Source organism: Castor canadensis, chromosome 2, assembly GCF_047511655.1.
Source record: "Castor canadensis chromosome 2, mCasCan1.hap1v2, whole genome shotgun sequence".
NCBI lineage: Eukaryota > Metazoa > Chordata > Mammalia > Rodentia > Castoridae > Castor > Castor canadensis.
The window spans coordinates 116,228,175-116,253,225 of NC_133387.1; the positions used below are offsets into that span (position 1 = coordinate 116,228,175).

Sequence of the window (25,051 nt, forward strand, 5' to 3'; positions counted from 1 at the left end):
AGGCATTTCTATCTACAAAAGGTGAAAAATTGATATTTGCTACTTAGTCTGATGGTTAAGGTGTAGATTTACTGGCAGAGCTTGAAGGTCCAGCTGGAAAAGAAGAGTGTATGTCAATTACCCTGTTTTGGAGGAGCAGTAGTTGCAAATAACCAGCTTTGTACTATTCTCAGTCTCTGCCTATGAGATCCCCCAAGGCAGATAACCAAGTTATATCAGGTTATTGTAGGGCTGATCTGTGGGCTTTTTTCCTAACCTAGCTCTTGGCTCAAAGGTTTGTTCTCTTTTAAGAGCTTTTGTTGGATTGGGCTCATAGTTAAGGTTCATTATATTCATTTGTTGCCAGCAAATAACTAGCATTGCTATTTCCATCTGTTATTAATGTTTTCAGACCATTCTAATTAAGTCTCCCAGTCAACACTTTTGAATGAATGATGTTTTGTAGCATTTGGAAAATTTATCACATAAACCTTTTTGGCCAAAACCCTTACATTCATTTCATATTGTTCTGTTTCCAAAAGTTGCAGCTCTAAGTACTTTTAGCTACTGAAAGCCAGCTGAGTGGCTCAAGGGTAGAGCAGCTGCCTAGCAAGTAAGAGGCTCTGAGTTCAAGCCCCAGTATTGCCATAAAAAAAAAAGCAACTGAAAACTTACTTGGCTGAGATTTTTTTTTTTCTTTCCATCTTTATTAGGCTATATTGGTTGTACTGGAGTGGGGAGGAAATTCATTGTGACAATTCAGAATAACCCTGCATTTTTAGACTGTCCCCACTGTCTCCCTCTACAACCTCCACCCTCTCTACCCCACTGATTGAGAGTTTCTGAGAGGATTTTTTTCCCTCATGGGTGGCCCCTTGCACAGGCTTTTGGCTCCTCTCCTCTGTGGTTTGTTTGTGGTGGCTTAGCCATTCTGAGCACAGAGATGCAGTCTTTTTAGTAAAGCTGCTGGGCACCCTTGTACCTTGTTTTTGCTCCTGGAGATGCAGTAACTGAGAGAGCATTGAGAAACGAGGTATGCTGAAATATCACTTCTAGTACGTCATGAGGGTTAACTTGAAGAGTTTCATATGGGTTCAGTCATTTTTATTTTCTCTTAGACAGTGAAATGATGCCTACAATAAACTGCATGCCAGCTCCCTGTGCAAGATGTGGCAGACATTCCAAAGGACTGGATTGTGGATTATTGTGACATAGGAAATTGCAGCATCCATACACTGACAGAAAAAAATATGTAGACATTGGAAAGCAGCAGAATTTAAGTCAGATCCCTGCTTTGTGCTTATTTCTTATGTTACCTTTGAGACCTTCTTTTGTTCATTTGTAAATAGATAGCCCACCTAACTTACAAGGTGGTCATGGTGTTAAATGAGATTTCATATGGAAAACATCTGTGGATGACAGACATTCCACATTTGTAGCAGCTTTTTATTTTTACCATCTAATTGAGCTAGACTGAAAAGATCTTTACATCATTAGCCATTAGGCAAATGCAAGTTAAAACCACCCTGAGATACCAGTATAGTACCTGATGTAAAAAAGATAGGTAACAAGTGTTAATAAGGAGGTAGAGAAACTGGAGTCCTCTTACATTATTCGTGGGAATGTAAATAGATTCTTTGGAAAAGTTTGATAATTTCTTAAACAGTTATATATGGAAACTGGGTGTGGCGGTGTGCACCTCTATTCTCAGCTACACAAGAGGCTGAGAGGATCACTTGAGTCTGGGAGTTCAAGACCAGCTTGGGCAATATAGTCTGCCTCTTTAGGAAAGGAAAAGAAAAGTTGTATACAGACTTATTGTGTGGTTTAGCCTTCTATTTCTAGGTATTTACTCAAGAAGTGAAGATTTATATGCCCATAGAAGGATAAGCATATATCCTTGTTTGTAGCAGCATTATTCATAATAGCTAAAACATAGAAACAACCCAGATGTTTTTTAGATTAAAAAAATGTGATATATCCACAATTTTGGATATACAGTAGAATACTATTCAGCACCAAAAAAGAGTGAAATGTGCAGCAGCACAGTTGGACAGAATCCAGATATGAAGGACTGTAATTATTATGACTTCCTTTCATTGAGCTCTGTAGAAAAGGTAAGACTAGAAAGACAGAAAGCAGGTAAGTTTTGCCTGGGGATGGGATAGGAGCTGGGATTGACCGCAGAATGACATGAGGAAACCTGGGGATGGGGGAAATGCCATAAAACTGAATTAGGATGATAACAACCCAGCTGTATCCATTTCCTAAAGTTCACCAAACTGTACATCGGAAAAGATTAACCTTTATGATGTATAAATTAAACCTCAGGAAACTAAGCTAGAAACTTAGATACTGATTATCTCATGAATTATGCTTTGTATCGATCATTGTGTTTTAAAAGATGCCATGCTTTTCAAAACTCTTATGATCACATGGGCATGAGTAGACCTCCTGAGTGCCCAAGTATATTTTGGGGTTTCATTGGGTTCCATTCTTTGCATTAATTCAGACTCTGATGTGACCCTTCACTCTGGGCACAAATTTTGGGTATTGGGAGAATTTAAGGCTTAAATTGAGTTGTTATTATTAAGGTAACCTTAAAAAAATTATACCATCCAAAAATAACCCTATACATTTAGGCTTATACTGTTAAATTCTTTTGGATATGCGTGGAGAGCAGATTATAAGAAGCGAATGAGAACTTGTCATAAGCACAGTTGTGCTCAATGGCAGGCTGCTGTTTAAGAGAGCAAGGGGAGGGGAGATGAAGCACAACTGCTTACTTTCAGAGAAGTAACATTGTTACAATGTCACACCCCTCCCTGCTCCCCCTCCTTGTTTACCACTAGGTATAAAAGATTGGCTGAAGGAGGACGTGGGGTTTTTTGATGGGGGATTTTGATCGGGTGACTGCTGATGCTGCTGGCTGTTGCGTCTCCACCAGAGCAGCTTTCGGCACCGAGAACTTTATACGTAGGCTTTAGAAAAGCGAAGCTAAAGAGAACACGGGACAACGCAAGTCTTAGACCAAGACTTTAAGAGTTACGCATATGCAGTTTTTAGACGCAGCTGCTGTTGTTTGTCTGCAAGTCTGAGGGCCAAGACTTTTAAGAAAGCTAAAGAGAAAACATGGGATAGAGCGAGTCTGAGGAAAGAGACTTTAAAAAATAGAAAAGAAATGAGGTTTTAAAGAATTGTAAAGGAGTAAGGCTATAAAGAATAATGAAGAGAATAATAGAGAAAAGAAGGAAGGAGGCTGTTGTGCGTTTCTATCTGAGTGTCCAGCACACCTGGCCCCAGTTTATGCATGTTTGTCTATATCCTGTGTCCTTTCTGAGACTCCTGTCGCCCCCAGTTAAGGCCAGTTAGGTTCATTAGTAACAGGAGCGAGAAAAAGCTTGCCCCACCTATGAATGTTTCTTTTTACATCATTGAAATTAAATATATGGATTGGTTTTTAAATTGAAAGTACAGTTTTAATTGCTGACTATATGCCGTTCTACCACTGTATGTTATTTTTGCTCATCTAGTTGGTAATGAACTCTTTTTCAACCATTTATATTTCCATATTTTAGATACATCATATTTACTTTCCATTACTTTATTGGGTACTAAATGGTCTGTGTTTTAAAGCAAAATTTGAGATTTACATTGAAAGTGTTATGAGTTCCATACAAAACTTGGGGACTACCAAAATGTACAATGGAAGAAATCATGTCGTATCCTGTAAAAGATAATTTATTACCAGTATTTTGGTACATATATTTCCATATTATTTTCTCTCCTATAATATATAACAAAAATACACAATTCTCAATGAACTATTTGGCTTTTTTTCTTAGCAAAATACTCCCATACTGTTACAGGTTTCTCCACAATATGAAAGGAAATGCCTACTGCTATGTCTTTTGGATGTATCACAATTTTGTTAGCCAAAATTGTACTGAAAGTATAATTTGAAATTTTAAAAATTATATCAAATTTCTATTTGACAATATTAGCAACTTTGTTTTTTAAATAACACTGATTCACAATTGTTAATATTATTTCTATAGGCAAATGTAATGAACTTGCTGAAGTTATATGTAGTTTAAGATTTTTTGATGTGTAGCAAGAAACAAATATATCCTCCTGAGATGTAACATTTATTTTCCCAGCAGCATTTCCTCATGTTCTTATTAACAATGTATACCAGGGGCTTTATTTTTATTGCCAGTTTGATAGATAAAAGCCATACCATTATAATTTACATTTATTTGATTATTAATGAATGGTATCTCTTAAGATTGATTTATTGGCTTTTTATATTTCTTTGAACATTTCTCATATATATTAATTTTTCTTAATTGAATTTTTATCTTTTTCTTAATGAGTTATATAAGCTCTTCATTGTTTAAACATATTAACCTTGTTGGATTTGGATATTTTCTTCTGTCATTTGCTTTTAATTTAGGTTATTCATTTTTCTGTGCAGGACAATTTTTATCTACTTGAGTTAGGGACCTCAAGAAATGTGTAAGTTTCTTTGGTTAAAAACTGAAGCAGGAAAAGCAAGGAAAGAAATTTTATTCATACAGTTATGGGTATTCACAGAATTTCCCCAGGGACATGTGGCTGGGACTGATTTACAGTCCACATTTCCCCAGACCCTTCAGGAGACCTGGGACTGTGCTGCATCTTTGACCATCATTTGCTGGCAGTGTGTGAATTGACATATGGGTCTTCTGCAGGGCAGTAGAGGAACTTAAGAGTTTCTCCCTTTAATAAATGATGCTTGTAAGAAGCCTCATATCTTATCTCTAAAAAATTGTGGAGGTGCTCTAAAAAACCAAATATCCATAAACCCTGGAATTAAGTAATTAGCACTTAACAAATTGATGAAAATTCCAATAGGAAATTTCCTATCATCCTCTGAAGAAATCCTTGTTGTGTCCTCTGCCTCTGTCCCTGGTCCTAAGCAGGGACACTGCCAGCATCCAAGAGACTCCCTTTGTTTGCTGACGTGTGTGAGGCTAGGGGTGGGGAGGGGGAGAGGTAAAGTGCCCACTGTAATTGAGCTGGAACTGAGAACACCTGAGATCTCATTGCCTGTGTGTCAAGTTTAGCTTTTGATGGATGTGAAAGTACCACCGAAGCACAGCAAGAGGCCTCTCCTTTTTGACACTGGTCCCTCTGGGCTGTCCAGTCATTTCAAGGCAAATCATGATTGTGGACCAGTTAGCCCACGACGGACAGTGGGTAAAACTATTGCCATGATAAGTAAAATAAAGAACCTTTCTTTAGGTTCTGTTAGTGAGCCACTCATTTGCTAGTTTGTCTACTATTCATCTGTAAGGCCCACCTCATCTCCCTCATTGAAATCAAAGGAGAAAAAGTGGTATTTATATTAGGTCCATATTGTTTTGAATCTCTTAGTCTCTGTTCTTCACTCCTGGATGTCCCAAAATCATAAGCTTTAGTTCTCACAAAGTCAACCATGTCTTTTTAATTTGGGATTGGAAAAGGGTGTACCATTTTATTATAATGACATCATATGTTCTCCCATATTCTGTATACACAGGGAGGGGAGAGTTTGTCAATATGAAGATTACAGTTGGATATGAGTTTGGATTTGACCTTTGGGGCTTATTTGGATAATGGCTAAATATGGATTATTATCTTTAGGATGGTTTAGCTACATCAGTAGATAGCCTAGTCCTTCAGAAATCTTCCCCGATATAGGAATATTGCAGACCTCTCCAGGTGAAGTCATAGATTCCTCCTATTGAGTTGTCCCTGACAGTAGCACTTCCTCAGGACCCTAGATGCTTTGTTAGCAGTTGACATATTGTATATTATTTCATTTTATGATCTCAAAGAAATACATGACTGTGCTTATTGTTTCTGTTGTAAACAGGGAAGAAATAATACACCATGCGTTCATTGGACGCATGTCCAGCAATAACAGGGCACACCCAGAGATGGAACTGTGGAGCTGGGATCCACAGTTGCTTGCCTAGAACCTAGTACAGTGTCCTGACTACTGAGTGTGCCCTGTAGGTAGCAGAATGTAGTTGACTTCTCCTGACACATGTATGCTTTGTTTTCGCAGATGCTCAGTTCTTTAGGACACCAAGGTGGTATTTGCAAAAAAGGTCCACTTTTTGGGGTGGATTGAAAAAAAAAAACCTGAAATTGACTAGTTTTCTTCTTCGTTATGTACATTTTAAACATTTTTCTTGGAGAGGGTTTTTTTTAGGGAAATTCTGGAAAACTAAATATTGCACAAAATAAGATATTATTTCATGGTTAGAGTCTTTGTCTTTAATGACTCTGGAAGATTGATTTTGCTTAGAAGATAGACTGTCATAATAAAAGAGCCTTGTTCCTGAGAATTAAGAAAGCTTGCTTGGAGACACACGTTGAAGATGCAAGCTGGCTATAGCATTCAGTGAACTAGGCCCAGTCTGGCAAGGCATTTTTGACATATTGAATATCACTTCCTTCATAAAGTAGCGTTAGAAATAAAGCAAGAAAGAGAGACTTCAATTTTAGAAATAAGCTGTGACATGACTAGTGAGTAGCAGTCAGAATTAGAACCAAGTTGTCTAACTTTTTGGCTCATCTTTCCTCTGTTGGTCCTTCTTTGCTCCTCGATCTGGGTGCTTCTTGCAAGGGAATCTCTGAGAGCCCACCAGTGTTGGGAGTATTTTGGAAATCCCCTTGTTCATCCTTCACTAACTCCAGGATCCCAGCTCCACAGTTCCATCTCTGGGTGTGCCCTGTTATTGCTGGACATGCGTGTTGTAGGTGAACACTGCCTTTCTTGGATGTGGACTTGGCAGAGTCTGGTCCATTAACCCTGGCTGTTAACAGCAGGAGAGTCACTTTTCCCCTTCTACCGTGTGGAACCTGCTGTCCATTTTGTCTGCAAAGACAGGTCCTCTTAGATTAGTGTGCAGGCTGACTTTGACACCTCGTGTTGAGTGAGCAAGCATTTATTAAAGGAAAGGGTTAACAACAAAAATTATTGGGACTCCTCATACCTTAGTCAGTGTTTTTAATTAATTAATGAGATTTCAAAATCTTGTATTCTTCACTTCATATGGCTGTCAAGTGGACTAATTCCATGTACTCACTTTAGCGAGATATGTATATATTGTTACAATAATGACAATAAGAAAGCTGTTGTAATAGCTCAGCTGCCAAAAACAGTAGAGTTCTCCTAGATATTAGCAAATTTCAAAACTTTACTGTAGCTAGGCATGGTATACACACCTATCGTCCCAGCTCTTGGAAGGCCGTGGTAGGAGGATCACAAGTTTGAGGCCAGCCTTACTTAGCTATGTAGCAAGTTCAAGGCCAGCCTGAACTAATAGTAAGACCCCGTCTCGAGAAACAAAAACAAGGGTTGGGGATGTAGCCCAGTGGTGCTGCACTTGCCTAGTGTGCAAGGCCTTGGATTTGACTCCACCTCACTACCAAACGAAACATAACTTGATACTGCTTTCAATAATGACAAAATGAAACTATATTTTACATGCTAGATGACCCAGTTTAAGAGGTATTTTCAGTAGCCATTTTCTTAAGAGGAGTTTTTATCAAGGAACACACCAGGGTTTATATTTTTCAAAATATATTTTACATGGATGGCTTACTGAGAAATAGCACAAGGTCATCAGCAAATAACTGAGCAAGAATACATAAGCAGACACTAGTGCAATTACCAAATATCCCAGCAAAAATGCCAGGAAGTAAGTTTTGGGAGGTAAGAGGAGGAGTGGAATGGGATGGTGCCATTTATGTGGAGGGCTTTGGGAAGGGTCCCGAAAGTACAGTGTGTGATCCTTTGGATGTTATTGTGAGCACTGATTTTCCTGTGTCTGGGCTGCTTTGTTGCTCCTAGCCAAGAAGGGACACATATAATCACTTTCATCACTTTTATCAAATATTTTCAGTCTCAGAAGAGTGAGTTTTAGTGCTTTACATTTGGGGGTCCTAGGGATTGAACCCAGGGTGTTGTGCATGCTATGTATGTGTTCTGCCTCTGAGCTGTACTGTAACCCCTGAGACTGGCTTTTTAAAAAACCTTTCATTTTTTTTTTTTTAATATGAAAAGCACTCAGTTCAGAAGTCAAGCTGTATAAAATATATCCACAAAAGAAGTTCATTCTCTTTCCTTTCTCTTCCACACTCATCCCCTACAGAGTAAGCGTTTTCACTGTTTTTACTGTACACTTCCTGGGACTTTTTGTACAAAGCAAGCCAAATGTACAATTTTGTACCTTTAAAATAAACATAGCATACCGGGCACACCCTGAGAACTGCACTCTTGTTGACTGCGTGTACACAGTACTCCGTTATATGGGTGTGTTATTTCTTCATCAGTCTTCTTTGAATAGTCGTTTATGATGTTTCCAGCATTTTGATGTTAGAAATAATATCAAATATCAATAATATCAAATAATATTAGCTGAGGTAGGCTAAAATTAGGGAAAGTTTGGGACTCAGAGAAAAGTATTACATTTTAAATTAACCATGCTTTGGCTTGGGAGCTGCCCTCACCTGTCTAGGAACCGTGCACGCCCTCCCTACTCACCGATTACTGAATGGGAATCACCTGGTTCTCCCCTTCCCTTAGGTTATGTTAGGTTTTAAAAACACTTGAAGAGCAGAAGCATGCTGTCTCCAGATTCCACCTGGGCTCCACCCTGCTCCTCTTTGTATTTTCCTTTCCTAACTTTTAATAAACTCCATTTTCACCCATGTTTCCTGTCATGGATTCTTCTCATGGGTCACAAAGAATTTGGAAGTCTTCTGGTCACAGACTGCACCAGCGGGCTTACCAGTGCCACAGAAAATAACTGTGCTTACAATGTTTCATTTTTGTGGGGGAAGATCATTAGCAGCTAAAGAGGAATACATTTGCTGTTTTTCAGGCATTCCTGAATTTCCTTCGAATAATCACATTGGGAGTGTCTGTAACCATTCAGTGCTTTCACTGAAACTTTTGTAGCTTTAAAACACCCATGTGGGCAGCCACTCATTGAAGAGGTTAAGCTTTCAAGAGCCTGCCTTCCCTATATCTCTTGTTCAGGTAATGGGAGAGCTGGAAGCAGGTGCAGGTTTGGGATGTCTTCCTTTGGTTCTCTTTCTGCCATCTCAAAGACCCAGGACAGGACCTGGGATTTGAAGGTGAGCAATGTATCCTTTTTAGGGGAGTGTTAATTAGACCAGGAGAAACAACGTGGAAGAGTGCTAATCTCACTGTTATGAAGAAACTTTTTTCTCAAGACACTTAACCTAACAAGGCCCCAGTTTTTAAATTTATCACATGGTTTTCCTGATATTCACTATCCCAGGGACAATGCAAATTAAGTATGAAAATACTTTGGATGAAAAAAAAATATTTCTAAAGTGCAATACGTTGGTGCTATTTTTAATGTTTCTGTGAAAGTTTGAAGGTGTGGGTCTGGCATATCAAAACAACCGGCTGCTTCAGATTAGGGCCTTCCTTAAATTAAGGGAAATACCACAGCCAGGCAACGGTAGAGGTAGGAGTCTTTTATTTCCAGTGCCACTTTTGCATAGGAATAGCCCTCACTCTTTGGTCTATGGGTTGTCTCAGCCTAGCTGCCTGTAGGAGTAACCAAGATTGGTGGTGGTGGTAGGGGTAAAGGAGAGGCCTTCGGGTGTGAATTCTGGCATTCACCCATCTTTGGGGCTTGAGTGTCAAGTGCCAAGAAATTTTGTCTGTCTCTGGTGGTGATAGAGAATGCAGAAAACCCATTTAAAGTACTACATGGAAGAAAAACCTGGTATTCCAGTTTAGCACAGAAGACTGGTGAAATTAATTATAATGTGGAACAGAGACCTGAAATTGCTCTTTCCTGCCAAAATAAATGGATTTCTTCAGCTATCTGAACTTCATTGAAGTGGACAGGAGCTAACCTAGACTAAATTAAACTCATTTTCCATTAATAAAACTGGGTCAGTCCAGGCCACCTGAGTTTGCTTCTGAGTATCTTAAAGACTATCCCCAAACCCCAGTGTCTCATGCTATTTTTATAACCCATCTAATTTAGCCAATGTAACACATAGTGTTTGCACTCACTTCTCCTTTGGCTTGCTGCTACAGATTTGGGGTATATTTTTAACATGGTTACACCTGTCAAGCCGACTGTGGCAGGAGGGTGTCCTCTTATATTTGTTGGGGCTGGGGAAAACCAAAGAGGGCCTGACCTGGCTCCATGCTGTCTCTGGGCAAGGGGACTTGGCCAGAGGGCCCTTATGAGGCCCAAAGCAAACTTTGTTTTCTCTGGGCCTTTTTGTGAGTGTTCCTACTGCTGGTAACTTTGTACTATAGTGTTTTGAAAGTTTATTTATACATTCACATAGGGACCAATAACTTGGATCACAGAGCTAGGAAGCTGTGAATTACAAATATAGATGGCATGAGTGGAATAGGCTTAGAAAAGCCTTGCTGAGGTAGGTGAGAATATTTCTGCTTTGGGATCTCTCTAAGCAGTTGGTGATACTGATGTGCTCTCACTGGTTTGAGGGGGTGCGAGCAGGAGGGCGCATCAGCTTCGTACTCTTAAGGCCTGCACAGACTCACCTTTCCTGTGCTTGGAGAGCCCACCTCGGAATGTCAGGAGTTGGACTTCTGGGAAAGCCCAGGGTTGGCTCCCATTGTCTCCCTATTCCCTCCTCTGTCTTCCTCTTCTTGTATTTGAGAGAGGGTCTGGGCTGTGTGTCAAGGCTGCTAGTGAGGGAATCCTGACTTAGGCTCTCTGGCAGACATAGGCCAACACTGCAGGATGAATGGTTTGAATTATGGCTCTCAGAGTATTGTGAAACATAAAGATCTAAAATGGTAACATCATGGGTGATGCCTTTCACAAACAAAAAATTGTGGAAAATAGAACACTTAGTGCTTTATTTTACACATTCTTTACTAGTCTGGAGTATTATACTATGTAAATTTTTTAAAATGGGCTGGTGGTATAGTTCAGTGATAGAATGCTTACCACATGCCTGAGGCCCTGAATTTGATCCCCAGAACCCAAATTCTTTTTAAGTGGGATTGTATGTCATTTCAAACTCAGTGTATATAGAGAGGTGAACAGTTTGAAAAAAAAATAGGAAAATAAATGTTTTCCTATATTTTCTTTGATGAAAATTTCTGAATCAAATCATGAGAATGTGGGGTGGATTTCAATGCAACTTACTGCCTGCCCTGATCTCTTAACCTTTTCTGCTTTTGAACTATATCCACTCCTTCCTTGCTGCCTTTGTGAGATCTTAGCAATATGCAGGCTTCTTACCACTGACAAAGTTTCTCTTGCTTCTATTTCTAGTGCTCAGAAGCCAAAAAGCATTGCTGGTATTTTGAAGGACTCTATCCAACATACTATATGTAAGTATTTGCACTTTGCTGGCTTAACTCTTCAATAACATTGTTCCCTGGGAATTATTTCTTTAATAAATTTAGAAATGGGTTATGGGATGGGCAAAGTCCAGGCGTGATCCAGCCTCTACCCCAGCTTTTTTAAACCCGCCTCTGCTCATAGACAGCAGGTCACCTTGACAAGGACATTCAGTCCACTCAGGTGAATCACTTTGAGGCTACAAAATAGTGTGTGCTCTGTTCTATGAGACGACTTAGCTCCTGTGTGATTGGTTAAAACATAGCCTGTTGTCTGTGGAAGGCAGAAGTTATGTTGGTTTGTATAAATTCTCCTGACAAAGAAAGCAATGATAATAGGAGTAGACTTACGACCTTGAACAAGAAAACAAAAAGACTTTGCCTTATTTGCTCTGACTGTGTATGTGCGTGTGCGTGTGAAGTCACAATGGTCACCTCCACTGAAGTCCCATCTCCAGACAGGTACAGTCATGGCCTTGCATGGCTCATGGCCCTTGCCCACCTCCGTGTCTGCCAGGCTTGCTGTAATGAAAGTATTGCTGCCATGTTGCTTTTATGTAGTTTTGGTATCTGCTGTTAGCTACTAGCTATACAGAGCCACCTATCTCTGAGGCTGGATTACCACTTCAGTTTATCAATTATTTTTTATTATGTTTTGAAGTCCCATAGGATTTGAGTGGAATACCCCAATCCAGTTTTCTCCAAAATCTTGGGAGCTTTTAGTGTTGAATTTTGTGAAATATGAGGTTTTTCAGGACTACCCATAAATTGTGTTATAGAAGAAACAATGTATATTCTATCATAGAGGATAACTAGATGGAAAGATATAGTCAGCCCTCCCCTATCTGTGATTCTGCATCCCTCAGAAAACCTTCAGATAAAATTTCAAAATTGTGTCTATTCTAAACATGTACAACCTTTTTATTTTGTCATTGTTCCCTAAACATGTAGTATAACTACTATCTGTAGCATTTGCATTTTATTAGATGTTATAAAAGAGATGATTCAAAGTTTATTGGAGGGTATACATCCTCCAATATGTAACTACTAGGCCATTTTATATAAGGCATTTGAGCATTTTTGAATTTTAGTTTCAGAAGGGGTCCTGAAGCCCATGCACTCAGATACTTGGAGACAACTGTGACAGTAAAAAGGGTTACTTCTTAATTATCCTGGATATGTGTTTTTCTTACCTGTCATTCTTGGGGAGACAGTGTGGGAGGAGAAGAATTACCCATCTGCGATGCACAGGAAATTGGGGGTATCTTGTTTTGGTTTTGTTCTGACAGGCAGGAGTCCTCCGCACTCCACCTTTGTAGGCTTCCTGGCAGAAAGTTTTTGGAGCTGCAAAAAGACAAATCCACTTGGAAAGTGATGCAGCAACATTAGGACTTTCTCTCTAATTACAGAGTTGTCAGGTTGAATAAAAATAGTTATGCAATAACAGGGAGATAAAATATATTGGTTCTCAGTATAATGAACTTCCATCAGTAAGCCTTATTTCCTAGATTCAGCTTCTTATGTCAACATGTATCACTACTTCTTGCAATGTGTTTTTCTTTGAAAACATATTTCTCCAGTTTTGTCAGAAGTTGAGAGTAGGGACTGTTCTTGGATTTACTTGTTCATATGTTTATTCATTCACTTAATTCATTTCTCTTCATTTTAAGTCCCGTGAGGTCAATGACGTATTACTGGAATTTCCTGTGCCTAGGATAGTGCCTGGCACATTCCTAACTGCTGAGTCAATGCATTTCCTTCCAGTCTCCACCACACAATCAGCCTTGACTTACGCAGGAAACTTCTCATTTCCCAGACCTCTGATTGGTATACCCTCCCTTGCTGGGAAGCCTTCCGTGACTCAGTTCTCTTTCCCCACCAGAACTTGTCCTTCCTTCTCCATTTGGCTCTGATATAGCACCCTGGCCTACCACAGTGTGTTCTCCCTGAGTGTTCCAAGGAAGGGACCACAGCTTGTAGGCTTCTTTAACCCCAGTGTCTGCCACAGTGCTTGTTGGTTAATGCTTGTCCTCTGTTTGTGCTATATATTTTCTCTGCACCCTTTCCTTAAGTATAAATTTTTAAGTGAGTAAAAAAGACCAGGGCTTAAATATGTGTGCTGTTGCTTTTGTGTTATTTGAGGTGAAATACACATTGCAAAATTAACTATTATAAAGTGAACCAAGCAGTCATGTGAAACTATATTCCCAACACTGTGTGCTTACCACCTCTATCCAGCTCCAAATGTGTCCATCATTAGCAGTCATTTTCCAGCTCTTTAACCTTACCAGTTAGCATAAAACATTAAGATGAGTTCTGTCTAGGTCATATCCAGCCCTGATAGCACATATCAGAATATATACATACCCAAGGCTTTTGTCCATCTGTGATGCATAGGTCGATGAGGTAAGTTCCTCCTCAGAATGAACTTGCCAGTTCCCTGCACATGTAAGGGATGTCAGTGTCCTAACACAACCATGGCTCTGTGGTGGTGCAAGTGAGAAGTGGTGCTTACTTTAGGTAGTCAACAGGCATGGAGAGGCTTACCGACACCCTAGGCTGTCCTGTATTAAACATTGGAAAGCTCTTCTCACTGCTGACAGTCAAGTTGGGGTAATGAAGGATTTTATCCCAAGAGAATAAGGAGGATGTGCTTAACTTTGTTCTATTCTATTCATGCTTATCTTGCCCAAGAATAGGTTTGCTGTAGACCAAGGTATAGGGACAGGAAGGTCACAAATCTCACTAGAAGTGCCTGGGCCTGCAGAAGCCACAGCTGCCCTTGGAGGTAACCTTCCAGGGGATGTCACTGTTGATTCCTGAAGGCAACTTTGTGGTTTCTTCGGAGTTGCCACCAAGAGCAGTGCAAGTAAGTGAGACTATGTACGGCCCAGGCACCTGGGCAGGGCCAGGCACCCAGCTGATGGCATGTTGTCTTCACATTGCTCCGGATCCTGCCTTTCCACATATTTAGTATGCAAGGTGCTGTCCTGTGGTAGTGATAGTTGCATCTTGTGTACTCAGTACACAAAGTGTTTGTGAAATGTCTGCCACATATCAATGTGTGACTAAGGCATATGGAGGACAGGGAGGTACTTGGGCCTCACAGGGCTGTGGTGTAATATAAGTTTTAACAGATCTCACTTAAAAAACACATTTCCAATCTTTATTTCCTCTAGTAAATAGATAATTCTGTAAAGGTATATTGATCCTTCTTTGTATAGGTTGATTTTTTTTTTTTGTCTTGAAGAAAATATATTTCAAACAATACCTCTGTTTTGTTAATATAACTTACCCCATCGGATTCACTGGGAAGAGAACATTTACATTCTGAACTTAGATTTTACTCTTATAATTGAAAATCTAATTTCATTCGTTTCACCAGAAATCCCATATGACATCCTTCTCTTGACATTCTGCATGTTCTTGGGTTTTATTTCAGTATTCTAGTTCCTAAGCTAATATTGGCTAATATAAATAGATACTGAGGTTTCCACTGGAGCTGCCTAGACATATAAAATTACTCTCACCTGTTCTGATTTCACTATGCTAAATGCGTTGCTCTTTCTCCTTCCCCATTTGTCAAGGTTTTTTTTTCTTCACTTTTTTAACTAATTATTTTACCAGGGTTGAGCTAGGAGACCACAAATGTATATGCATAAACAAAATACTGGCCTTATTTTTGAAGAAAAAGCCACCTTGGGATCTTTACAGAGAAGCAACATGTATTCCAAGCCTCCTTCCTATGTTTTCCCTCTGTCTGCTCTTCCCTTTACAACCTTTCTTTCCTGTTGGAGGCTACCCTTTCAGGAACTCTTAATTAAAATGTGTCTTTTTTATTTGGTACAGGGCTTACTAGGTATTTCCTCTAAAGCAATAGTGTCATTTAAAAATAGCAAGTGGTCATGTGGCCTCACCAAACCCAGTTCCTTTGCTTGCCTTCTTGGCTCGATTTGTCCTTTCACATATGCAAGGCTTGGAACGCTGTGCAAGCTGTTCTGAGTCAAGAGATGAAAAGACATGGGTAGAACCTGGCCATGGAACACAGTCTGGGCCCCTGCAGACACAGTTCCGAAGGAAAACTTTCTTCCCAGCCCAGAAAGTATGGCAGACAAAGGTGGCATTTGTCAGAGAAGAGTCTGAACGCAGTTTCATATCCCGGAGCTCACTTTGACACACAGGTGGCTTGCAGGAAGTGCTATGGCCTTCTTCTTGTTAGGTGACAGAGAGCTCCTGTCCTTTGTGTGTTCTGCACCAGGTGTTCCTATGGGTGCAGAGGGAAAGCTCGTGGCACAGGGGAGGCAGATCTTTCCCACACACACCCCAGCTGAGTGACTCAGCAGGTTATTTAGCCTGCAGGGTTTCATTGTCTGAATAAGATAGATGTGGTGTCAGTACCTACCTCCTTGGTTTGCTGTGAGGTATAAATACCACCATGCATGTGACATAGGGAGGAAAGACTTGCTTTGTCCAATGTCTGTGTTGTCACTAACACTTACTGTTTCATTGTGGCAGAGGCTTGGAGGAGATGGATGGGTCTTGGGAACTGCTTCTGTATAGGATAAACCTGCCTTACCATAGGCATGCTCTTGGTTACTGTTAGAGGGGTCCTTTCCAGCCCATCTCCAGTATCTGCCAGAGGATACCTGGGGTCACCTTGGTGCTGAGTGGATACTGCTATGGCCATAGCTAACCCCTTTGAGAAGTAGGGGGCTGTCAGATCAGAAGCAGTGTCTGTAGTCTATAAGAAATGTCACCTTTTTGGCAGAAGTTTGTAGCCTCATCTCTCCAGAAGCTCTCCTGCCCACAACCATTGCCTGGAAAGGACGTGGTATCTGCAGGATGACTTGGAGGCAGCCTTAGGCGCAAAGGTGATCTGGTGTGTGTCTGTGTTTCAGGTACCATTATGGAGGCCTACTCTGAGGAGTACACATTTCACCAAAGATGCATGCATAGTGTTCTCTAGAAAGCCCATGAGGTCTTTTTCTCCTTCCCATTTCAGCAGAGAGGTGTGTCCCTCCTTGGTGCTTCAGTGCCCTATTTCTTCACGAGATACACTATTGCTGAAATAATCTGCTGAAATAATCTCCTCCTCCCACTGGAGGTTCATCAGGGCATGGGATCTGTCTTGATGATTTTCCTATCTTCTGTTTTAATATAGAGCCTAGCCCTAAATGGGTTTAGTATATATCTAGTAACTGAAACAAATAGTGGCCTATAGGAGAGCTGGGAAAGGAGACAGTGATTCTGGCAGCATTCTTTGGTGATGAGAATTGTTGTAGGGGCTGGAAATCAAAAGACCTCTACCTTGTCCAGCTCTGTCAGCAGGTTGCTGTGTGATCTTGGGCAAATCTGCTAAACTTTCTGGACCCCAGTTCCATCACTGTATTGAATGTTCTCTAAGGACTCATCCTGCTTTATTCCATGATTCTAGCTGGCTGCTTAGAATATTTTGCAGCCTAGAGAATAAGAAATGAATAACTAAGCAGGCTTGTTTGTGTAGCAGAGAGAAGCAACAAATGTGAGAAGGATTTTAGCTCATTAAGGGTTCAGCCTACTTGCCAAATACCAAGCAACTGCTTCACATTTCCTTTCAAAACAGCAAGTCTTCTGTAGGTCTCAGTAGGACAGGGCAGTTGGGTGGTGGGGTTGGGGGCATGAAGGAGCCTGTACCCACTCACTGGCTCTTACACATCATATTGGGAATGGATTGGAGCTTCCAGACCACCATGGGTAGGACATTTATTTAGAAAATAGCTTTTTTTTTCCCATGCAAGATAAAACTGATGGTTTAGATATGCAAGTTTTTTACTCTTTATAAGTGGAAATGACTGGTGTCCCTAAGAAAATTAAAGGTAGTTAAGAAGTGGTTGAGTGTTTAATTTTTTTGAGACAGGATTTCACTTTGTAGCCCCAGGCTGTCTTCAAACTTGTAATCTTCCTGTCTTAGCCTCATAAGTGCTGGGATTACAGCTTGTCTAGTGTTTGAATCTTCTTAATTGGACATTAATGATTTAAAAGAGTGAATAACCCCATGGTTCTCTGAAGAGCTAGCAGGTGGAAAAGATTTCACCCAAAAGATAGTGCTTGACTTACCTCTGTTCTCTTAGAATGCTGGGAAAACCTTAAGACCAATGAACTGACCCCAAAGGAGGCTCAGCTATTACTCTGGGCCTGCAGTATCTTCAGAGGTCTTTTGCTTGACTGGGTCACATCAGTGGCTGCCACATGGATGGAGTAGAGATGCAGGACTTTTGGGTTCTGGTGTCATTTTGGTTCATTTATATTAGTTGATTCAAGATCTAAGTGCCCTTGAAGGAAAGAATGTGGAGAAATTTCTTTGAAGTCAAGTCACTGACACTGTAGGAAGCCACACGCTGCATTACTGAAGGAGAGTGCTTCAGCTGGGGCGCTTTGCCTGCTTGCTAGAGTGGGAGGTGCCAGGATCAGATCCAGGATCCTGTTCCAACACAGCACCACCAGAAGGAGACATAAGTATGAGCTGCCCTCATGGCTCTGTATCAGATGCTGGGCCTGACAGGTGCCATCTGTGGGGCCCCTCACAGCAACACTGAGGACTTTGGGGATGTGCAGGGTAGAGAAAATGTGTTTGCTTCACTATGATTTCTACACACACCCCTTTCTAGACATCTGCTCTTCTGTCAGGAGTGGTAAGGCACCTTAGAAGCCACAGGGAGTCTGATCTACAGACACATACTCTAAAGCATTATTTCTCTCCCTCCATTCTTCTTGCGGAGCTTATCATTGAAGACACCTGGTATAAGTTGGAGACATTTTCTTCTCCATGACATGGAAAAAGATTTTACTGATATTCTACTTAAGACCCATCAGTAAACCCTAAAAATGTAATCTCTGTATAAATGTATTTTTAACTTTTCTAAAATTATCCGTATGTCCAAACAGTTCTGAGTCCCGGAGTTTGGGAGGGATTGTGGTTTGCCCTAAACTTAGCAAACGTCTTCCTACATACTATATCTTCATGGACTAGAACTTATTTTTGTTGTAGGATGACTTGGCAGAAATGGAATTGCTTAACCAAAGGTTATGCTTATTTTACCTTTCAATACTGCCAGACTTGTCTTGATATAATTGGCCATTGCTTTGTGAGCACCTGTTCTGCACCACCTTCATCAACTGTGTGTTAACATTGCTATCTCAGTCAGCTTTGTTCTCTTTGAATTCATGTAAATTAGCGAATTGTTCCCATCTGTGGTGAGTCTCCTTCCTACTACAACATCATTCTGCTTAAGCAAAGCACTTACAGAGTGCCAGGAACTGTGGGAGACACCTGGGCTAGACATGGAAGAATAGCATGGGATAGTGCTTCAGTTCATATTGTGCAGAACAAAAGCCTTTAAAAATTCAAGACAGTATTGTGCACGGTGAGAACTGCATGAATCTCATCAAGGGAGGAGCATGACATGGGGAGCACATGGATAGACCTCACAGATCTGATCTTTGAAGGGTGAAGGGCAGGTTCAGAGGATATAGGAAGCAGGAGAGGCATGGACATATAAAGGTGCTTGAGGTATTCAGGGAACCACAAGACTAGAGTGAGTATAGGGGCCTTGGGAAGATGGCAGGAGATGAAATGGAAAAAGAGGATGTGGCTTACCCAGAAAGGTCTTGAGTGGCCTTCTGAGGAGTGGGGATTCCTTGTGCACAGAGCAAGGCAATACTTGCCAGCCTGGTCTTTCAGAAGGGTATTTGGCAGCAGGATGGTGCTTGGAGGGAAGAAGATAATGTCTATAGTAAGGACAAAGTATGGCATTCTTACTCTTTAATGGAGATGGGACTGAGTAAGAGGACAGTGGGCTTGAAAAGTGCTCCATAGGGAGTCAAGCAATGCAGAGGTTTCTGGTTGGGCAGTCAATGAGAGAGATTCCATGAAAAGAATAGGCTGAGAGGGAATATCAGCAGAAGGAGTGGAGAATGTCAGCTGTGCCTAAGAGTTTGAAGTTCTTGCAGAATATCCAGGAAGTAGAGCTAGTGGGGGAGCTTGTATTTGCAGCTCAGAAGGGAGTTCAGAACTGAAAAGTAGACTTAGATGTTCCGGCAGGTAAATAATAAATAGTATTAAGAGGCAAGGCCTATGAGAAGTGATTATTGCCCTTATAAAAGGTTGAAGGGAGATACTCTGCCATCTTCTGCCATATGAAGTCATAGGAACGAGGTGCCATCTATGAAGCAGAAACCCTTACCAGATACCAGTCTGCTAGTATTTTGATCTTAGTCTTCTTAGCCTCCAGGACTGTCAAAAATACATTTCTTTTTGCATTGTTGTTTTTTAAAATAGTCTCAATGAACTAAGATATCAATACAAATAAAAGTAGAACTGAAAAAGTAAACCCAAATCTAAAATCCCAGATCTAGTAGTACTAGAATCTGTCTCTTGTCCAGATCTTGTTGCCAAACTCATAGCATTCCATTTACTTATTATGCCTGTGTTATTTCAGTGATAAATTTATTATCATATTAAAATACTGTAAGATCATAGGAGGGCTTCAACTTTTAATTTTTCCACATTATCTACTCTCCTGGGCAGGTTTTATTTTTTAAATCTTATTTTAACCATTCATTATTTCCCAAGATAGACTGACTTGAATAGGACTGATTTTAAATGAGCAACAATTTACTGAGAGAAGACGAGAATAAAAAGATTTATGCCAGGAACACAAGGGTAGCTTTAAAACCTCAAGTTAGTGAAGGTCAGTAGTAGTCTTAACAGCCACTCTGTCCATCTTACCTAACTTCACCTCAACCCCAGCTGCAACTGAGCTATTCAAAGGTTGCAGTAGCAAGAAAATGAGCACTTTCTAATCCATTTGGCTTTTTAATTATAGGATTTATAATAAGCATTTATAATAATTTCTCTCCTGATAGAAATTGAAGCAATTTCCTTAAATAAATCCCATATGCCAGGCTAAATACAAGCCATTTCTGGTTTGTACAAATTTGAGAAGGTATCTCCTGGTAATAAAATGACTCCAAAGGGGTAACCCGCAGACATTGATCTTCTCTGTCATTAAAGTCATTGTGTATGACTTTGCCATGAGATGTATTGACCAAATCAAAGGTAAAGGATCTTTACAACATAGTCGGGCGCTGGTGGCTGATGCCTATAATCCTACTCAGGAGGATCATGATTTGAAGAGAGCCCAGGCAAATAGTTTGTAAGACCCTATCTCAAAAATATCCATAAAAATATAAAACAATGGGGGGCTGGCAAAGCAGCTCAGGCAGTAAGAGTGCCTGCCTAGCAAGTGCAAGGCCCCGAGTTCAGATTCTAGTATTGCAAAAAAAAAAAATCATCACAACATGATGTGGCTAAACAGACCAAGGAAGAAGGTTCTGACTCTGACATAAGAATTTTCAACTGAGGTTCAAAGACATAAAGAACCATTGATCATTTTAGGTCTAGGTTCCACATGAAATTTTTGACTTTTTGAGCTTGTCTTAGCTCACTGAACATGATGATCTCCAGTTCCATTCATTTTCCTGCAAATTGTGCAATTTAATTTTTCCTTTATGGTTGAGTTACTATTCCACTACACACACATATACCGTAATTTATTTCCTGTATCCATTCATCAATTGTTGGTCACCTTAGCTGTTTCTTCAAGAGATTTTTAAACTGATGCTTTGTGATCACTTGAAACTAATTTGGATTTGTCCCTCTAATGTCCTGTCAATTGGTCTTGTTCCTTCTGTTAGACTGCAAAACCAGAACATCTATGACTTGACCTACTTATTTAGTGTGCTAGACCACCTCTTAATGTGTACTACTTTTATACTTTTAATTAAGCTCAAAGTTGTGGTTAACATTTTGATCATAATTGGCAGCAATTTTGAATGTCAGCAGGTGTGTGTGTAGGACTGCAACTTACCAGCAGCTTCATTGGAAGGAAGCAGCAGAGGGAAAAGGGTGAGAGTGTCATCCCATAGGTAATTGTGTGCCCCTTCGAGTGGCTGGTGACTGCCAACATCCACACTGGGAATCATGCCAGAACTGCAGATGAGCCTTGGATACTTGGAGTGAGTGTATCTTCACCTTAGGAAGGGAGCTTAAAGGATGCTCTGTTCTGAGAAAAGAAAGCAGATAATCAGTTGACAGTGTGTATTTGCTGAAAAGTGAGTTTAAGCACTTAGGTGTTGAATCTTGCCAACAAGGAAGAATTTGAGCTAGGGACTCACAATCCACTAAAGTCCTAACACTGTAGGATAGATGTGTTCTCAGGCTGAGGGGAGTGAGTGTGTGTAAAACCTATACTTATTAATATGTGCTAACTCTACTGTTAGTGTGGGCAGTGACCTGAGTGAGCTGAGAGGAGATAAAACATCGTAATTTCTTGTTTTCTAAGCTTACTTTCAAACATGGCACTGATAATATTTGCCTTGCATGTGGATACTAGATATTTGTGAAGCACTTAACCTGGTGTCTGTAGTGTAAGAAATGCTCATAACCTGTAACTATAGTACTGTGTGATAAATTATTACAAACTTAGCAGATTGAAATAATATACATTTACTACTTCACAGTTTTTGTAGATCACAAGCACGGTTACAGTGTAGATAGACTGTCTATAGTCACACAAAGCTGAAGTTAAGGAATAGGGTCCATTATGTTCTCATCTGACACTTGGAATCCTCCTTCAGGTGCCTTTGGCGGTTGAAGAATTCACTTCCTTGTTGTTGTAGGACTGTGGTTCAGCTGGAATTGCTCACAGTTTTCAGTGACTATACTTTTTGACCTCACCACGTGGCCTTCCTGAAACATGGCATCTACTCTTTAAAGCCAGCAATAGACATCTCCAGTTGGCTTTGGCAGACTTATATTACATACCAGCTTATTTACTATTCCATGATCCTTGGAGCGACTATTACATCCCATTCACTGGACCTTCCCTGCTGAAGGACAGGAGATTAGGAAGGGCACGTACACCAGCGAGTGAGAATATTGGGGCCACTTTTGAATGCTGCTTACCATACTATCACACTTAACGTAATTGGTGAGAATACTTATGTTTGCAAGTTTACGATAAGAAATAGTCCCATCTCTTTAGTTTACAAGTAATTGTCTGAACTCCACTTACCCTAATAGTAAGAAGTCCTGTATCTCCCTTGAATGCTCCCCTCTCCTTCCACAAACATGGGCACACACATGTGGGACACATATGAAACAGTAGTTACTCGAGAGCATTGAGGTTCTTGGGGAGGAGGCACAATGGATTGCCAGTTTGCCGTTTGTACAGAGCCAGGCCCTTGCTAATCCAGCTCTTGTGCAGATTTAGAGTGCCCCCCACCCCCATCCTGTGGTTCATTCTCTGTGGTTAATCATTCTCCAACATGCAACTGCAGGGCCTGCAGAGCAATGACTGTAGGGGGCCAGCACCCCTGCCCCCAGACACTGAGGTCCTTGTGCCTGTTGGGGGCACCTTGAGACTGGATTTCTGTGGGGCCTCTGCCAGATGTCACCTTCTCTGAATCATCCCAGAACACTGTTTAAAATCATATTGCCCATTACCTCTTCCCTGATGCTCTCAACTTGTGCCTGCTTCATTTTTCAGTATGGTAGAATGATGTTTTCATTAAACATCGTTCCTATTTTTCTGACATATTGATTATCTCCCCCTTTTAGAAAGAAAGCTCCTCTTGGGCAGGGGTTCTCATCTGGATTTGATTGCTTCACCCACAGGACCCAGCATGGAGATGGCTTCTAGGAGCTACTCAGTTGCTGATTGGGACATGAATGGAACGTGAGAACCAGCAGCGTTTTAAGTACTCATTTAGGTGGCTCTGCTAGATGTTGGTGGTTAAAGCAAGTTAAACTGACTAGGTTAGCTTACTATCTTATGGGGGCGGGGGTCATCTCATTAAAATCCTAACAATGCAGGTAATAGGTAGAGAAGCTTGTGTTCATGAGCCATGGAAAAACTGGATGTGGAACTGTCCATTTGTGGAATTGTGTGTGTGTGTGTGTGTGTGTGTGTGTGTGTGTGTGTGTGTGTGTAGGAGGTGTCTCTCAACTCAGTTTGTCCTTGAAACAAAAGAGGATGTAGTTGCCCTCAGATGCTGGGTATCAACCAAGCCCAGAATCTTTGGTGACCTGCCCTACTTTGAATTGCTGGATGCTTATGTTGAAATACTACTCTGAGTCACATTAATATGTGTTAATCAAAAAATAAAATAAAACTTGAAAACAATTATAGAAGACATAAGCTTAAAGAAATAACAACAAAAAAACGCAGGGAGAAGCTTCTTCAGTGTTGGTGCCCAAGTCTGTCAAGGTCCAGACCTCTGTCTTGCTGCTTTCTGTTTTCTGTTAGTGTCCAGTATTTTCTACCCAAAACAAGGTTTGTACTTGAGTAATCTGAAAATTCTTCCAGATACTTTTTTTAAAGAAAAAAAATTGGCAGAAGCCTATATCACAATTATGCAGTTATTTCATGTTATTGAGAATAGTACATTCACCCATCCATTCCCATGGGACCCAAATTGCTTTAGTGAAAGTTTCTTTGTAAATACAAAGTGCTGAACAAAAGGGCCTCAGCTTTAATACCATTTCCCTTTCAAAAACCAGCAGCAACAGCATTGGGGAAGGGCAGAAACATTAAAGGAACTGAGTGAGTCATTGGCATCCTAGAGTAGGTTCCACCCTCAGTCAGAGCCTTTTTTGGGTGGCTCTTCTGGGTGGGGACAGCCCTTGAGCATGTCATGAGATCCTGTGCCAAGGACCCCGAAGCCTCAGGCATGTTGGGAAAGGAGACAGCATGAGCATTCATAATCCTTGTCAGCACTTTATATGTAAAGATGATGCCCTAAAAACTTAAATCAACATGGTGAAGGCCCCTTATCATTCCACCCATTTTGCTACTGAAGAAAGTGAGGCTCAGAGAGGTTTATAACTTGGCAGAAGTCCCACAGCCAGTAAATGGCAAGACCAGAACTAAGCCTATCCTCACTAGTTCTAGTTTGACTCCATAATCTTTGCTTTAATGTCTGTGGATTTAATTGGGACAGTTTTGCCTTTTCTATCACAGGAGTTGGTGAAAGCAGAGATCAATGCCTTATTGGTATCTGTCTGTTGTAGAGCTTCCTTCTGGGAACAAATTGTCAGGTTTAGCACTGATTTTATTCATGAACCTCCGGAGGAGGAATCTATTGTGATTTGTCCTTCTAGGAATACTTACAATTAAAACCTGCCTGGACCATATGACTGGCCTGACTGCTTCTTCTGATCCAGAATGGTGACCAGCCTGTGCCCTCTCTCCTGCAGATGCCGTTCCTATGAGGACTGCTGTGGCTCTAGGTGCTGTGTGCGGGCCCTCTCCATACAGAGGCTGTGGTATTTTTGGTAGGTCACAACTTTCTCTTGTTCCTGATGCCCTTTTCTAACATTGACCCCAGCCCCTACGAGCTCTACCCACTGTTGGTATTGTCACAAGCTCAGTTCAAATACCTTCACCTTGGATTTATGGCCTTTGGGATAGCTTTGGCTAAGAAAACAGGAACATGTGGGTTGCTTTCATGAGAAGTGGTTGTGCTCAGAGTTTGCAGAATGCTCATTTCCATTTCCACAGACTACTGTCTGGAAAAGAAGAGTTCTGCTCTTGGAAAGGTGGCTGGATGACAGCCTTGCCC

General features: G+C 40.8%; 1 protein-coding gene across 4 annotated transcripts in view; it reads left to right on the forward strand.

Moving 5' to 3' along the window:
• Vopp1 (VOPP1 WW domain binding protein) overlaps positions 1 to 25,051 on the forward strand; it is a 95,984-nt gene that overhangs the window by 41,475 nt on the left and 29,458 nt on the right. For 2 of the 4 annotated variants that reach the window (XM_074065525.1, XM_074065524.1), the window contains exons 2-3: positions 11,322 to 11,380; positions 24,687 to 24,764. In XM_074065525.1, the coding sequence (XP_073921626.1) occupies positions 11,322 to 11,380; positions 24,687 to 24,764 (137 nt within the window). Of the gene's footprint in view, positions 1 to 11,321; positions 11,381 to 23,048; positions 23,247 to 24,686; positions 24,765 to 25,051 lie in introns of those variants that run through there. The other 2 variants (XM_020165941.2, XM_074065526.1) reach the window with 2 other exon arrangements.